Source organism: Rhinopithecus bieti, unplaced genomic scaffold (assembly GCF_001698545.2).
Source record: "Rhinopithecus bieti isolate Rb0 unplaced genomic scaffold, ASM169854v2 scaffold_19163, whole genome shotgun sequence".
NCBI lineage: Eukaryota > Metazoa > Chordata > Mammalia > Primates > Cercopithecidae > Rhinopithecus > Rhinopithecus bieti.
This window is the reverse complement of record NW_016809308.1, coordinates 24,429-41,419: the sequence shown is the minus strand read 5'-3', so window position 1 is coordinate 41,419 and position 16,991 is coordinate 24,429. Positions and strand designations below refer to the sequence as shown.

The window sequence follows — 16,991 nt, the reverse complement described above, 5'->3', positions numbered from 1 at the left end:
TATTAAAAAAAAAAAAAAAAAGAAATGTTATTACATCAAAAGCCAAGAAACAAGCATAAAAGCAACCAAACATGAAGAAAAAAGGTATGTGAATAAGAAACAGGTGGAGAAAAAAAAAGGAGTCTAAATTCTATATGTGTCAGGTGCAAAGAACTCTGCCAAACTGTAATTCATACCATAGGTTGTAGTTCACCAGACTGTATTCTTCTCCATTAGACCAACAACAATTGAAATGAGCAACCAAACATCCTTTGAGAGCTACAGTCGTTGGACCATGGATTTCCTTAGGTTTTGAATGACTAGTGGGGCCAATCTGGGATCATTGAATGTTACTGTAGGATCCAATATTGCAGAATGGTTAAGATGTCAGGTTCTGGATTCAGTCTGCTTGTCTTCCAAGCCTGTTTCTTTCACTATTTCATCTCGAGCAGTTGTGTATCTTCTGAGACTCAGTGTCCTCATCTACAAAGTCAGACTAATAGTGCCTAACTCCTAGGATGACAATTAAATCATGCTTAGCACAATGTCTGGTACATAGAAGGTGCTCAAAAATGGCAGCTATTAAAATACTTCAAAAATCATTATTAATGTATTTCTCATAGACATTTCTAAGGAAGTAACAAGTTTTGTATTTAGTACCTCTTTATTATTTGATTATAATAGAATTTAAACTGAAATATATATTGTTTTATAGCTGCATGTAGAGTGTCCCTGAGTCACAACACTTATAGTCTCAGATGACTAGACAATCTAATTTGACTTAAGTATTTCCAGTTTATGACAGTCTGGACCATATGTGTAAAAGTCCCAGGAAAAATATTGAGGCCACATCTGTGCTCTGGTCCAGGGGCCTAAATGTTAACTGATATCATATGATTTGTAAATTATCATATATAAGCATAAATCTATGCTCACAAAGTAATGTTCAATACTTAGCCACCCATCTATAACATGGAAAAAGAAAGGCCTAGCATTGAGGACAAAAATGCCACCAAGCAATCATTACAGACCCAAAGCTTGAGCTAGGGTCAATAATAAGGCTAGAAAATTGTGGTAAGTTTTCTTAACAGTGTGGTAGAGGGCTTGAATCCTCATAACAGTATCTTGCTTAGTGCTTAACAACACAGGCCTTAAAGTTAGAGGATTACCTGGGTTTGAGTCCTTGCTCTGCCACTTACTATGTTACCTTAAGCAAGTTACTTGACCTGTCTGTTCCTCAGTTTTCTCATCTGTAAAATGGAGATAATGATAGTTATCATAGGATTGCTGTGGACATTAAATAATATACTTAGCACACTGCTTACCATATAATAAGCACCCAATCAAGATAAACTGTCATCATTATTACTACTCTTAGCAGTACTATATGCTCTGATGTAGAGGAAGTACTAACATACATTCTTCAAATCGCTGCTAAGCTCCCACTTAAATTGAAAGTATTTGGATGCTATGCAGCCACTGTCAACGCTGATATGCTAATGAGCGTTCTGTACATCCAGCTTCAACCAGACATTTGAAACCTCGAGAGTATTTTTAATTTCTACCTTTGGCCCCCTTCTCCACATCTTGTTTTCTTAACGACTGTAAAGAAATGTTTTATGTTTGACCTGTAATTCAGTGATTCTGCCTGCCACCATGCTCCAGTGAAAGTTACTTGACTGTTTGGAAACCTGGTCATAGAAATACTGGTATTAGTTCAGTAGTTCCCTTCTTGTCTTAAAGTGCATGGGGCAATAACATCAGGTTGAGATATACTTTGTAAAGCTATGTATAAAATCACTTAAGTTATATGTGAACTGGTTTTTCTCATATCTGTATTATTTTAGGAAGGCAGTTTACCACTGAGATTTGAACATGGGTTCTAGATCCAGAATGCCTGTGTTCAAGTCTCTGTCATTAACCAGTTGTGTGACTGTTGACAAGTTACTTTACTTCTCTATGCCTCAGTTTTTTCATCTGTAAAATGCAGATAATAATGACACCTATGTTATAGGGTTGTTATGAGGATTCATGTGTTAATACATGTAAAGCCTTAGAGTGATGCCTGGCTCACAATAATTCCTCAATTAACTCAACTATTATTATTATTGTTTCAAGTTCACATGTGCGATGTGGCTCACAAAAAGTTGAATTATGACTCATCTTTACCTTTAACAACAGTGAAGGACAGTAAAGGCAAGGGTGAAATTTTTCCCTGGTGAAATACTGGACAGCAACAGGTGAAGAGAATAGTATATGTCTGACAGTACTGATGCCTGTTCCTTATAAATCTGTTGGGGATTTTCACAGAATGGAAGGGTGGCACGACACTCCAATGCTGCCTACCTTTCTTCTGGCCAGGGTCTGGAGAACAGAGTGCCTGCCATCTTTACAATGGGTTAAAACATCTCCCTGATCAGCTTCCCACGCCTCAAGATTTCTTAAAATGGAAAAGGCAGCAAATAAGCCTCATGGAGCTGTTGCCTGAAGTCACCCATCAAAGGCTCAGTAATTCAGCTACTTTTATGTTCCTCAGGAGGTTTCCTACTGAGCCAGCAGACTTTTCTTTGTCCTGTCTCATCTGGCCTGTCTGTGACAGTAGAGAAGTCTTTTGACATTGATGAAAAACAAGTGATAATGTAAGCTTCCTTCACTTCCCCCAGAGACCTCTAATCTATACTGTCATGGATGCTGAGTCTCTTGGACACACACTTGTCATGAAGGCAATGTCTGGCATAGTTATTATATTCATTGAGTAGTGAGTAGAAACAGGCTATCTCTGAGGTTTGGTGTGGAGTTCCCTTTCAACTAACATGGTGTTTTGTACTGCTGTGGTTCAATAAAGTTAATCCATAATGATGGCAGATCAGGAGGTCCCCTCTGGCTGGCAGCTGTCTTTCCTGCAAGAGTATTTGCTTTGAGAAGCTGGTCAAATAAGACTAATGTTAGTGGAGCTCAATAGAGTCAGGCCCTCTGGTTAAAGAGCATCGTTCTGCCCCAGTCATTCCAGATGAATCCAAGGATGGACCCATTAAGGGCTACTTGTTGAATACTGCCTGCTGCTTCCTTTATTTTCCCCTCAATTAAAATATCCATAGCAGCCAAGTGTGGACCCTGTGAAGTCCAAAAAGAGAAGAGTTCCTCATTATGATATCCCCACTATATTGATTGTGTCTGCTCCATAATGAAAGATATTGGAAAATATGGACTCATGGACCTTATTCTCAGAGCAAAGCCCTTCTTATTCTTAAGGAGGCAGTTATCACTGGACCCAACAGGCCAACTCTGATGGGAACAGAAAGAAAGAAGGAGTTTGTATGGTAATGACAGACCACTGTTCTGCAAGCTCCTCAGGAAGGCCTGGCCTTTGATTTGTATTATTTTTAATATCTGCCACAAATAGAGTATGCTTTTAGTGGCAAAAAGTTGCGATCCTGAGAAAGGAGAGCACTGTTCATCATCATAGTATATGTTACAAGAGCCAGTAATATGTAAACATTATATATACCAGATAAAATTAATGTCTCTTCAAAACAAACCTGAATTCAAGCTACTGATGGTACTCTCAAGATTCACCATGGAGCATATCTACACCTGGAGATACTCATTTAAATCTCCTCCATGCCATCAAGCTCCCATAGTAACACAACAGCTGGCAGTTAGCTGTTGTGCCAGGTCATCCTTTCAAAAAAAAAAAAAAGACAGAGGTGTCATCATTTGGTTTGGACATAATTGGGACCCTGCTTTTATGAATATGAATGAGTTCTATATTGTATAGCTGAAAAGGTTAAAAATGTTTTAGTTATTTATCTTGATATTACAGAAGTACTTTACTTCAACAAAAATGTATGAGTTTATATGATCTATGTATTGTCATATTTTTCTTTGGGAACAAGCACATCATGATTTTGACTTGAGTACTGGCAACAACAAGATTAACTGGGCCACAGAAGGACAAACAGGAGATGGTCAACATAATAGAGACTATGTATTGAGGTCCCCGCAAAGAACAAGGTCCTATCTCCCAGGGAAGACACCACGAAATACAGATAGTGAGGCGCTCGACATCACAGTCTGTGTAGGTAAATGCTGTGGAGCTGTTTTCTCGTGGAAATATTTTAAATATTTAAAGCCTTTGGAAGAGTACATGAAGCTCAAGGGCCAGAGGATCTTTAAGATAAGAATTTCATGACCTTAACTAGCTGGAATAAGTAAATGCACAGTGATAGGAACAATCATTAAAAAAGAAAAGACTCCCCATGGAAACTATTAGGAGAAGGAGCTGAGTCAAACTATTTGCTTATTCATTCATTCATACAAGAAATGTTCACTGAAGCCTGCCGGCATAAAGGTACTGTGAGAAGCACCGGGGAGAAAGCAATGAACAAAAAAGACAAAGTTTCCTATCCTCATAGTGACCCCAATGCTTTTAGAACTTCCACACTCTCTCCCTAATCCAACATGTTCTCAAATATGAGCTGGCTCTTCACTGACAACAGCTCAAAGGCCTTCCTTTCATTGTATTCATTTGTTCTTTTATTTATCCATCCATTCATTGAAGATCTATTGAGCTAGATATAGGGGATCCCAACATGGGCATGGCACAGTCCTTGCCTTCAAGTTCCAGTTGCAGTGACAGAGGCAACAAAGTAAATATCACTACACTATAATGTTGCAAGTGTCATAACAGAAACTTCTAAATAAGTATGTTTTAGCCCAGGTATGGTGAGGGGAAATGCTAGGTAGATGGCGGTGGTCAGAAAAGGTTCACAAAAGAGGTAACATTTGAGCTAGGTGTCCAGAGATATATAGGAGTATGTCAGGAGGATAAAAGAACTAAGAACAGTGTAGGCAGAGGAAACACCGCATCAATTATTGGAAGGTATGCAAGGGTATACAGTATGGAGACAGTGGTTAACTATAGAGTTACATCACCTCATTCAGCAAAGACTTTGAGGCAGCTTATAAGAAAGATTACAGTATATGAAAAAATACAATAATTTATAAAAAATAAAATAAAATAAATCAGCATCTGGGAAAATATAAATGAGAATACAAGACAAAGACCAGGTAGGGAAGTTAATTAAAATTCAGGTGTGTAGGTCATAGGATCCCACCTGATTTCTGAAGTTGAGCTGCCCCTGTGACAAAGCAGCCAAAACAAAAAAGGGAAACCTGATCAGTTATATAATTTGCATTTTTCCGTGAAGAAAAAATACACCAGTCCTCAGGGGAAGTGAAGCTTTTCATGGCCCTTAATAATGTGTGTGTGTGTGTGTGTGTGTGTGTGTGTGTGTGTGTGTGTGACATTCTAGTTCTGAAAGAAATTTTTCACAGGAAGTTTCATATATAGGGGAGCACGCTAAGTGAAATGGTTGAGTGATCTGAAAAGCCCAAACACTGGTGTGTAGGCCACGACCCGTCTATGGCAAAATGTAAAAACTAAAAATGTAGTAAATTTGTCATGAAGCTAAATTTGCTCAATTGAAAGGACTGCCCTTTATTCTGAGGTGATAGACTTCCTGTATTTTTGGTTTTAAAATGTTCTTTCTTTTATGAACTGTATGAATAGGATATTGGTTAGTTTCTTTGTTACTTTTACCCCACTTCTTTTCTTGCCAAATTAAGAGGCTGGTGACCTTAAATATGCATATAATTTTATTCATTTCCAAAATCCAGAAATCTGGGAACCACAGATGTAGTGGGAAATGTCCTCGCTAATGACTCTGGACCTGTCAAATGTTCTAAAAAGGCAAGAACACAGTGTAAATGAATAAAAAGGAATTGAGGGAAGATGGGCTACAAAGGGAGATTTTGCAAAACCTTGCACTAAAGGAATAAAGCTCCACTGGTGGAAATTTGAGATCAAAGTTGAGATATGTTTGGGAGGACCTTTGTGAACTGAAATTGGGCCACATAACCCACCAATCCCAGGTTGCCAGATTGTTTGCTGTTGTACATGAGCCAGGCCCTGTCTCACCTTTCCAGCTAAGCTGAAACAAGTGTTTAGATGATCTTTTGGGGAAACGGGACAGATGTTGGTAGAATTTGAGAGTCATTGTGTAAAACTTTGGGAACTTGTGCCTCCAAGAGGGCTGGTGAGAAGTCCAGAATCATCTCACAGCTCAGCCAGGTTGTCCTTGGAAATCTGTGTTCTCTCTTCAGATTAGAAGAGAGATACAAGCTTCAGTAGGTAGATACTAATCTGACAAAGACTGCCTAAAAAGTCTTTTAAAGGATCTATGTAGAAAAGAGACGGGACTATAATGGGTTAAAATTTCCCAGTACACAGGCATAATTCTTAATTTTCCAATGAATTTTGTAGGAACTCTAAAGAAATAACAATAATGTCTCAGAAATATGTAGCTCAGTTGAAATCATAACTTTCTATAAAATAGCTTAATTATGCATATATAATTAGATCCTATTTGAAATAGTTATTTTGGAATAATCTGTGGTTGCATTTCAGTGGTTTTACTGTGAGTAAAAACTACCTCCTGGGGCTCAGGGGTCTCTGGAACACCTAAAAGATTGGAAATGCTTTTATCGGGCCAGGGGCACTTGGATGGGGAGAAGGCGTTAAGTGCAGGCAAAGCCTTTCTGAGAGTGTAAAGGGGCTTTCAGTAAGAACCAGGGTCCAGTTCTGAAAATGTAAGCAAGATAGTCAATGTGTGTCACTTCCTACCTTTGCCTACTTCCAATTGATACATGGCCACAATTTCGACTTCTTTTGTGGCACAAAATTGCAGCAGTGAATTTTAAAAAGAGGCCCCGAAACACTGTGACAATGCATGTGTCAAATATCTCAATAGGAAATTCTGGATTTACAGATACGCAACCCCAGGATAGCCTCCTGGAAAGGAAGGTTTGAAGGCCACATACAAGGTTGAGTAGGTAGGTACTAATCTGACAGAGAGCATCTGTCTTTCTCTATGAAACTGTGGACTTTGTGGGAAGCAGTGTAGACTAATGGTTAGGAGCATGTTTAGTGAGTGCCACTTACTGTGTATCCTTACTGTGTTATCTCTATCAGCTTCAATTTCCTCATCTGTAAAATAGGGAATATTATTTCCCATCCCTTAGGATTGTTGTGAAGATTAAGTCAGATGCAGTGTATAAAACCTGGAAATTAATAAGTAGCCAATTAATGGGTAGCTAGTATTCCTCTCCCCTGCCACAAAGGTAAAAGGTGGCATTTTACAGCAGGAAGATCACCTGAGGTCAGGAGTTCAAGACCAACCTGGCCAACATGGTGAAACCCCGTCTTTACTAAAAATACAAAAATTAGCTGGGCGTAGTGGCACGTGCTTGTAATCCCAGCTACTAGGGAGGCTGAGGCAGGAGAATCGCTTGAACCTGGGAGGCAGAGGTTGCAGTGAGCTGAGATCATGCCATTGCACTCCAGCTTGGATGATAAGAGCGAGACTCCATCTCAAAAAAAAAAAAAAAAGAAAGAAAAGAAAGAGAAGCCAACATGAACGGGCCTGTCAAAAACTATTAGGGTTGAACCATAAAATAGGCATGTGTGATGTCTTTGTCAGACATCAGATGTAGAACACCTCTGAGGTTTCTACAGTTTTGTAGACAACTGTTATCTTAGTACACCTAGTAGAGCGTCAGTCATCTGACATTGTTCCAGCTGAACAATGGTCCTTCCATATAGCAACAGTGTAGTGGCAATAGTTGCCCAAGACAGTGGCTCTGTGCCCTGCAGGATCCTAAAGCGCCTTTTCAAAATCTGAGAAAATCATGGTCAGTCTAGTTTGACTGTTTAGTGTACTTTCTATTTTCATTCCTTGAAAATTGTTAACTCTATTAACCAGTAACACTCCACTGCAGCCAGGCTGGATATTCTCCTTACCTATTGCTATATAACAAACTACCTTAGAAGTTAGTGACTTAAAACACAATCATTTTATTATATTTTAAGATTTTTCTGGATGAGGAATGTGGGTAGGACTGAAATGGGCAATTTTTCTGTTCTATGTGATATCAACTGGGATACCTCAGTTGTGGCAGACTGATTTCAAGACTTCACTCATATGCATGACACCTTGGTAAAGACAGATACAAGACTGGGCTCAGCTGGATCCGTCTTCTGCCATTTGCTCTAAGTCCCTCTCCACGTGGTCTCTCTAGCAGGGTAATCAGCCTTATATGAGGATGAAAAGCTCCCGTTATCACTCATTTCTAGAGACAAAAGGTAGAAATTGCATCTCTCTTAATGCCTGGGCCTCAAAAAGGACACAATATCCCTTATGCCATATTCTGTTGTTTAAAGCAGTTCTAAAGCCCATCCAGATTCAAAGGGATAAGGGCATAGACCCTTACCTTGATGGAAGGAGAATCAAAGAATTTGTATCCAACTTTAATCCACCACATTGGGGGGAAAAGAATTGTATATAAACATTTTGTTGCTCATATGCCTTATTTTTTCAACAATTTGCTTCACTTTATATCTGCAATTGTATTAATGTATTGAAACCATTGTCATACTACATTGAGAGGCAGTGTAGTGGTTAAGGGCATTAGAATTAGACCAAGTTGGATTTGAATTCTAGGTCTGCCTCTTACTGGCTGTGTAAACTTGAGCACGTAACTAAACCCCCCTTGACCCTCAATTTCTTTATCCATAAAATGAAAGATAACAATATCTAAGCTCACAGCTCTATTAGAATGTGATTATATAAAATGCTTAGCACTGAACCTAAAACATTTTAAGCACTTAATAAACAATTATGGTGATTCATTGATGATACAGCATTGTAACTGTTTGCGTTGTTGTTTCCAAACTAGAGTATAAGGCCAAGGATTTTGTCTTATTCGTTTCTGAAACCCCGACACCTGACATAGGACCTGTCATCAAAATAGTGAATGAATAGATAGAGGGATAACTGGGTAGCTGCACAGAAATGACATTTGCCTCCATTGTAATTCCTTGGCTCAGATGTGTACAGAGAATGGACAATAATCACTCTGCCAAGGTTGAGTAAATGCAAGTTGCTAGGTAGCAGGAAGGCTTAAAGCTACATGGAAACATTACTTGAAATCACATGGTAGAGTTGCAAGTCTGAGGAGCAAGCTGGCCCCAGCTAACAGACAGCATTTGCAGAATTTCGAGTGGGTTGGGACTTTGGGAAGTACGTGAATCAGAAGAGGGAATACAGACCGGGCCTGGTGGCTCACGCCTGTAATCCCCACACTTTGGGAGGCTGAGGCAGGTGGACCACTTGGGGTCAGAAGTTTGAGACCAGCCTGACCAACATGGTGAAACCCCATCTCTACTAAAAATACAAAAAAAAAAAAAATTAGCCAGGCATGGTAGCACATGCCTGTAATCCCAGCTACTAGGGAGGCTGAGGCAGGAGAATTGCTTGAACCCAGGAGGCAGAGGTTGCAATGAGCTGAGATCACACCACTGCACTCCAGCCTGGACGACAGCACGGGACTCCGTCTCCAAAAAAAAAGAGAGAGAATACAAATCAATATGTCATGACTCTTTCGGCAATGGCCATGCCAAGAGTCAAGAAGGCAGTAGGGAAATGGTGTTAGAAGAGACGGTAAAAGCAAAACAGAACAGGATATTTATTGCAAAAAGGACTTTGGAGGAGTATCTTGGCCTTTTCCATAACTCTTTTATATGATTTCAAATCTTTGAAAGTTTGAATTCCTAACATAAGTGGCAATGGTACGTACTTGTTGGTAGTACTCCACAAGCCAGGCCAGGGGCCTGGAAAAGGGAGAGAATTTCTCTGGTGTTCTATTCCCAGTGTGTTTTAAATTGCTGGACTTCTTTGATTTTTCAGGTTCTGCAATATATGTATAAAGCCCATGACTTCAAATGGTTTTCTTGGTCGACATTGGAAATCCACATTCACTTTGGTGCTTAATGATTAAAGATAAGCAAAAGAAATAATCAACATGATAGAAGACTTTGAAATGTCATGTACAACCTGCTCTCTAGCAAGCCCTTATGGGCAGTGTAGCCTATGGAACTCCTGGCATATTGAACAAAAGGAAGAGGGGTAGTTTATCTACTCTGGCTTTAGCCATATGCAATGAATACATTTGCTTTTAAATGAATTTATAAAATATTAATGTAATTATATGAAACAGCAGAGTGATAAGTACATCAGTCAGGAGTTATATTTATCCTGTATATTTGTTTTTTGTTTGTCTCCATTTATTAGTAGGCAGTACATAGAGACAGACATTTCCTTCTCAGCCGAAGTGGCAGAACTTGTTTAATGAACTGATGTTTCTGTAATCTGTGGTAAGGTAGAGTTGTGAGTGACAGAGCTATATGAATAACAATAAGGAGGCAGGCAGAACAATAAAAGGAAGACAAACATTTCAGTAGAACAGGAAAAATAGATGGGATTGTTTTGTTGGCACACAATCTAATCTGATTTTTTCCTAACGAAAAATAACAGTTTGTAAATGGGTAAGATAATGTTAACAATTTCTCCAAAATCTTCTGCATGAGGAATCAAATTTTCCAAAGACGTAAATGGCATTCTTAACCATAGTGCTCTTATTTTGGTTCTCTAAGATCCAACAGGAAACCTAGACACCACCCCCAACACTTGCATAGAGCCTGACATATAGGAAGCCTATCACAGATGTTTGTGAATGTGTGAATGAATGCCTGAATCAGTGAATTTATCAGTGTGGGTTTTCACATTTTAAATGGAAAGAAGGAAACTTACCTATCAGGACTATCTGTCTTGCCAGAGGTCTTCATATCTGTTCTGTGTTTTCATCCTTTGAGCTAAATGTCATTATTTGCCCCCCACTTTTACCAAAAAGGAAATGGAGGCACACAGATATTAAGAAACTTTCTTCAAGATCACATAACTACTATATGGAGTACAGTATAGATATGAGAGCCATGGGTGGGAGGGAAGGAGGGTACGTGTGTGTGTGTGTGTGTGTGTGTGTGTGTACATGCAAGTTGAGTGAGATGACATTTGAGGGCTAAAAGTAAACATTTTCATAAAAATAAAACTTCCTTTTGGGATATTTTTTTTCTTCCCAAACATTTTCAGGGTCTTGACATCACATTTAAAAGGCATGTGAGAGACTGGGTAATGCCCTAGCTTGCTTGGGCTGCCTTTGTAACAGGGGATGCCCATGTGCCACCTGCCTGCCCATCTGCCCAGCTCTAGATCTCACTCTTATTATGCCTGTCAGACCTGAGGTTCTGCTTCTGTGGGAATCCTGGGTTCTTCCTGCTGTTTAGGTTGACCTCCTCCAGCATCTTAGAGAGAAAGAGCCACCCAGGTGACTTCAGGGCCACTTTAAGGACATGTGTACAGGCATTACCCTTCTGGCCTGTGTGGTGAACATGATGAAGTCTTTGGGAGTAGGGCCTGCTACTGCTGCTGCAACTGCCCCTGAATTACCAGAACCCCGCAGGCTGCAGTACTTTCTTTGTTTGCAGTCCACTGTGTGTGGTTCTATAGCAAAGACAGGAGTGGGAGGCAGAGAAACAAAGAAGTAGAGTGTACTCTCTTCTCTCAGAGAAATTCCATTTTGATCTAGAGATAAGATTTAAACAATGAAATCAATACTGTCCTTAGACCCAGGCAAGTGGGGCTCCTCCTCGGGGCCCCTGTGCTATGGAATGCCTACCTGGATAATTTCTAAGTCCCCTTCCAGAGCCAAGCACTGGCCAAGCAGGCAGTATCATCAGGGCAGCTGCCCTGGGTCCAGAGCAGCTCCTCCTTGTATTCTGGTTGTAAGAAGTACCTTTCTTGAAATTTTCTAAGTTCCGCTGCAGTGTCTGGGGCAAACTGTGACTGGCATTATCATCTGAGAAGTCCTAATCTTAAACTGGACACATGTATATCTGAGTTCCCATTTCTCCCCTTTGGGATACTCTCCAGTCCTCTGACCTGTATGTGCAGTGAACTAGATGCCCCAAGAAGCTTCAGGACTCATGGAATTCTCCCCAGAGTCTTAGTTCCAGGAGAGTGGCCTGGCAAGGAAACCACTCCAGCTGACTTATGTGGTATTTCTTTCATGGTATCGCGTGAGATTGTGCCACGAAAATGCTGCCAGTACTGATTAGCAGTGAAACAAATTGTGTACGTAGATAGGCCCCACAAAAAAAATACACATGCTAGAGGCATCCCTGAATTAAACAAAGAATGATGCAAAATAAAAAAATCAGTGGTAACAAGTATAGAACCGATAGCTTTTAGAGGCAAAGTCAAGAATGAACCACAATTATCTGGAAAAGCCTCTTCAAGGAAGGTGACACTTAAGCCAGGCCTTGAAGCATGGGGAGAATTTGCAGAGGCTCAAATAATTCCAGGCAGAAAGAACAACGTGAACAAAGGCACAGAGAGTACTTATTTATCAAACCTGTGCTCAGCACATTAGATTCATCATTTTGTTTACTCCTTACAGCTTCCTGTAACGTAGGTGATATTAACCCTATTTTGCAGATGAGGAACTGGAAGTTCATCCTGCTAAGCAAATGGTAGACCTAAAACCCAGGTCTGCTTGATCCCCAAAACTCTGTGCTCTTAATATCATGCTGTACTGTACAAAGAAAATGTGTACAAGGGACAGTAAAAAGCCTTCTCGGAATGGAGCAGAGAGTGTGTGTTGGAAACTAATAGAGGCAAAATCAATAGACAAGGCATGGCCATGCTATGAAAGACCTTGGATGCCGCAATGAGATGCAGAGACTTAAATAAGCCCTGGTCAAACAAAACGGCCCCATCCCCAAAGGAAAATGCACAACTATAAGATAATATTTAAGACCTGGGAATACTAAGTACCATGTTTGTTAAATATTTTGCCTCTGTCTTAGAAAGGCCTTTGATTTGAAGCTTACAAAGTAACATTCTTTCTCCACTTAACCTTGCCTGGTGTCATTTATTGTTCTCTCTTCTCCATTTTTAGACTTTGATCCTGCTCTTGGAATGATGACTGGAATTCCACCAATAACTCCAATGATGCCTGGTTTGGGAATAGTACCTCCACCAATTCCTCCAGATATGCCAGTAGTCAAAGAGATCATACACTGTAAAAGCTGCACGCTCTTCCCTCCAAATCCAAGTAATATTCTGCTTTTTTTTCCACACAAGACACAGTGTTTTAGTGTACAAGAAAACTTTCTTCTTTTTCAAAAGAATACCCAAGGGCTTCATAGATGTTTGTACGAAAGCTTCACCTAGAGAACAGAAGACAGGAAAATTTTCTCTTGCTAGGCAGGGTTGAATTTTATGCACACAACAGTAGACTTCTGTGTGCAAGTTGCAGTACAAATGATACATGTTTCTAATGCAGTCTGGTAAGGAATTCACGTGTGTTAGTAAAGAAGGAAGCATGCAGATTGCTCAACACCATCATTTGTAGTCTTTCCTTTTCATAACTGCCCCATGTACTGATGATGGCAGAGACAGAGTGTGATCTGAGGCACATGAGAATATATGTTTGGTGCTAAGAATCTTCCACTGCTAGCAGCTATTCATACATCACTCGAACCACTGCTATTCAACCGATGGGCTGTAATATACAGTGAGGCATGGTTCAACATATTGGAAGGGCAGAGAGGAATATTGAGACTAAGTCACACTACTTGTAGCCACCAGTCAAAGCAGTTCATGTGGAAGTAATCTAGAGATCCATTTTTGTCAGTAATGAACAGGCTTCTACTTAGATTCACTTTAAAACATGTGTAAAGATATGGTGACCATATTTTACTTAAAATGTCCCACTAATAATAATTGACTAAAACTTTTTTTCCAAATGCATTTGTAGTTTTATATACATTCAGTGATTAGAAGCTGATTCTGCATGTGCCCCAAGCCTCATTAATGATTTTTCCATAGTTCTAGTCATATTGGATAGCATACCAAGGGAACCACCACTACAGTACAAAGATTAGAGCTGTTTGTTAAGGGATACATTCAGTGGTTTAGGACATAGATCAAATGACCTTGCCTTATCAGGATAAATATGAATCTTTGACATGTGACTTCAGACAAATATTTCATCTCCTACCTTAAATAGGAATCAGTTAATCACGGCCCAGGCCCTGGCAGGGACCCAGATTTTACGTAGTATGGTCTGCTCATAACTGAGATGATTTTAGAATCAATCAGGTTGGCTAGATAGATCATCTTGGCCCCTTTTGCTAGAAAACGAAAAAAACAGATCTTTATGCTTTCTTCTGGTTTTTGAACATGGCTGTCAACAGGAGACATCCTTCCAGACCAATAAGAAATCTAGGAGGCCAGCATCTCAGAGGACTGTATTGAGAGAAAAGCTAGTATGTCACAAGGAGAATTAGGGAATGGAGAATAAGATGGCCCTTGCAGGCCTTACTTGCCAGCTCAAATGGCCATTCCTGGATTTGTGTTTAGTGCCTAAGTGAATGAGCAGCACCATTTTATCTGTCTCTTACTCTTAGTTCCACTGTCCCTACAAGTGGGCAATGGCCTTTTTTACCTTTCAGCATGTTGCTTTCAGATTAGAGAAAATTGTGCATTCCTGATAGTACCTTTTCTACATAAAAAGCCATGAATTTAGGCACTGCCAGTGGTAAAACCTCCTGCTTATGAAAGGGTAGAATCCTGCTGATTTAATCATTCATTTATTGCATAATCAGCCTGCAGCAGGCTTTCATGGTCTCAAGCACATCTAAGCTAACAGGGTGGCTCACACCCTATAATGTCCAGGTTGGGTGCAGTAGTTGACTTTACAGGATGTTCAGTTTCTAAATTTCTAAAGAATAGCACAGATGCCTTGTTTATGACACATAGACCATATTGTTGAGCAGTCTTCAAATGAATCTAGAAATATATAGTTTAAAAAGGCTCGTAACTTTTGATAGCCTCTAGTAAAAGAAACGGACTGACATCTCTCAAATACATTTTTATCTTTCCCCACCTGCAGCCATGCCTCTTCAATTCTGAGTTGGAAGGGCCACAGAGTAAGAGGGCACCATATCTCCCCCATGGCTCTGTCTTTTAGTTATTCATCCTTGTATTAAGAATGCTTACAGGGCAACCAGCACCAGTAAATTGGTGGCTTCTGGGAAGGAACCTGGCCTTGGAATTGAATTCAAACATAAAACTCTTGACACAGCTTAAAGTAAACTGGTGTTCTGTTTGCTCTTTAGAACTTGAGTTTTGTTCAAAGGGGGCTTGGATTACTTGGGTGGAGAAAACACTAATAGAAGTACTTCTTCTCTTAGTTCTCTGCTGAAAGCATGGCAAAAGTGACACTGTTGTTAGTGGCCCCAAGACATTGCTTTGTTGAAGGTGAGATGGGAAGAGCAGGGTAGGAAAGGAAGAACAGGGATTTGGTGTGACTGAACCCTTTATTGTCTCAGCCCACCAACCCTGCCTGATCAGGCCTTGATTATTGTATTAGTCCATTCTCACATTGCTATAAAGAAACATCTGAGACTGGGTCATTTTTAAAGAAAAGAGGTTGAATTGGCTCATGATTCTGCAGGCTGTACAGGAAGCATAGTGGCTTCTGCTTCTGGGGAGGCCTTAGTAAGCTTCCAATCATGGCAGAAGGCAAGGATGGAGCGAGGTGTCTCATGTGGCAGGAGCAGGAACAAGAGAATGGGGATGAGGTGCTACAGACTTCTAAACAACCATATCTCACGGGAACTCACTATCACAAGAGCAGCACCAAAAGGATGGTGCTAAACTATTCATGAGAAATCCACCCCCTGATCCAAACACCTCCCACCAGGCCCCACCTCTAACATGGGGTATTACAATTCTACATGAGATTTGGGCAGGAACACAGGCCGAACCATATCAATTACAACCCCACTCCTTACTCCTGCCTGTCTCTGGTATATTCTCTTACACTCAGTGGCCTCTGAAATTCCTCTCAGCAATGAGGTCCTGTGATTCAGGAACGCATACAGTCTCTTTATTCACCATCCAGTCTGCTTCTAATTGTTATTGCTTTATTAGAAAGTATCTTTGCCATCCATTCCCTCCCCCATGTCCCACCTGACATTTCATCCAAGTGCTTGTCACATATACAGAACCATAAAATTATTCTGTGACTCCCATTGCCCGCAGATTCATAGTCCAACTCCTGACCTCAAAAACCTTTTACTTGTCTGCTTCATATGACTGTCTTCAATCCATCACTTCTATTTGCCACATACCTGCCCTTTAGTCAGGTTCAACTGCTTACTGACCTCATACTCCTCACACTCTCCTCCAGCCCAACTTCAAGGATACCCCTTTCTGGTGCACTTCCACATGGAAGGTATTGGAACTAAAACTGTAGTGCATCACTCTAAGGCATTTCCACTTAAATAGTGAATGCCAAATCTAATGAATTTCTTTCCCTCACACAGTGCATTTAATCTGTGAGAAAATTATATCAGTCTACCTAACAATATATGTCTGTAATCGTTCCATATTCACAATAACCACTGCTATGATTTAGTTTGTATCTGCCGTGATTCATTTTATAAATTATTGTAATAGGCTACTAATTAGTCTTCCTTCTTCACCCTTGCTCCCTACAGTCTATTCTGAACAGAATAGACAGAGTGATCCTTTTAAAACCTAAGTCTGATCATGTAATTCCTCTACTCAGAACCCTTGAATGGCTGGCTCCCCATTTCGCTCACAATAGAGACCAAAGTCCTTTTAATTGCCTGGGTCAGATATGATCTGTTCCTCCCCTCCATTGTCTCATTGACTTCATCTCCTACTCTCCTCCGCATTGCTTACTCTGTTCTGGTCACACTGACCTTCATGCTGTTCCATGAACACACCAGGCACTCTCCCATCATAGGGCCTTTGCGCTAGCTCTTCCACCTGCCTAGAATGCTTTCCCTATAAATATCTGCATGGCTAACTCTCTCACTTCTTTCAAGTCTTTGCTCAAATGTCACTTTCTCAGTGACCCTGATAACCTATTTAAAAGTTATCTCTCTGCCACAGTCCCAATCCTGTTTACCTTCTCTATTTTTTATATAACATGTATCTTTTTTTTTTTTTTTTTTTTTT

The 16,991-nt window shown here is 40.2% G+C and overlaps 1 protein-coding gene across 1 annotated transcript in view; it reads left to right on the top strand.

The window, feature by feature from the left end:
* Positions 1-16,991, top strand: part of LOC108540108 (ecto-NOX disulfide-thiol exchanger 2-like) — a gene marked incomplete at its 3' end in the record, with an annotated part of 38,660 nt that overhangs the window by 4,141 nt on the left and 17,528 nt on the right. Inside the window, exon 2 of the mRNA XM_017889086.1 lies at positions 12,895-13,050. Coding sequence (XP_017744575.1) covers positions 12,895-13,050 — 156 coding nt within the window. The remainder of the gene's footprint in view (positions 1-12,894; positions 13,051-16,991) is intronic.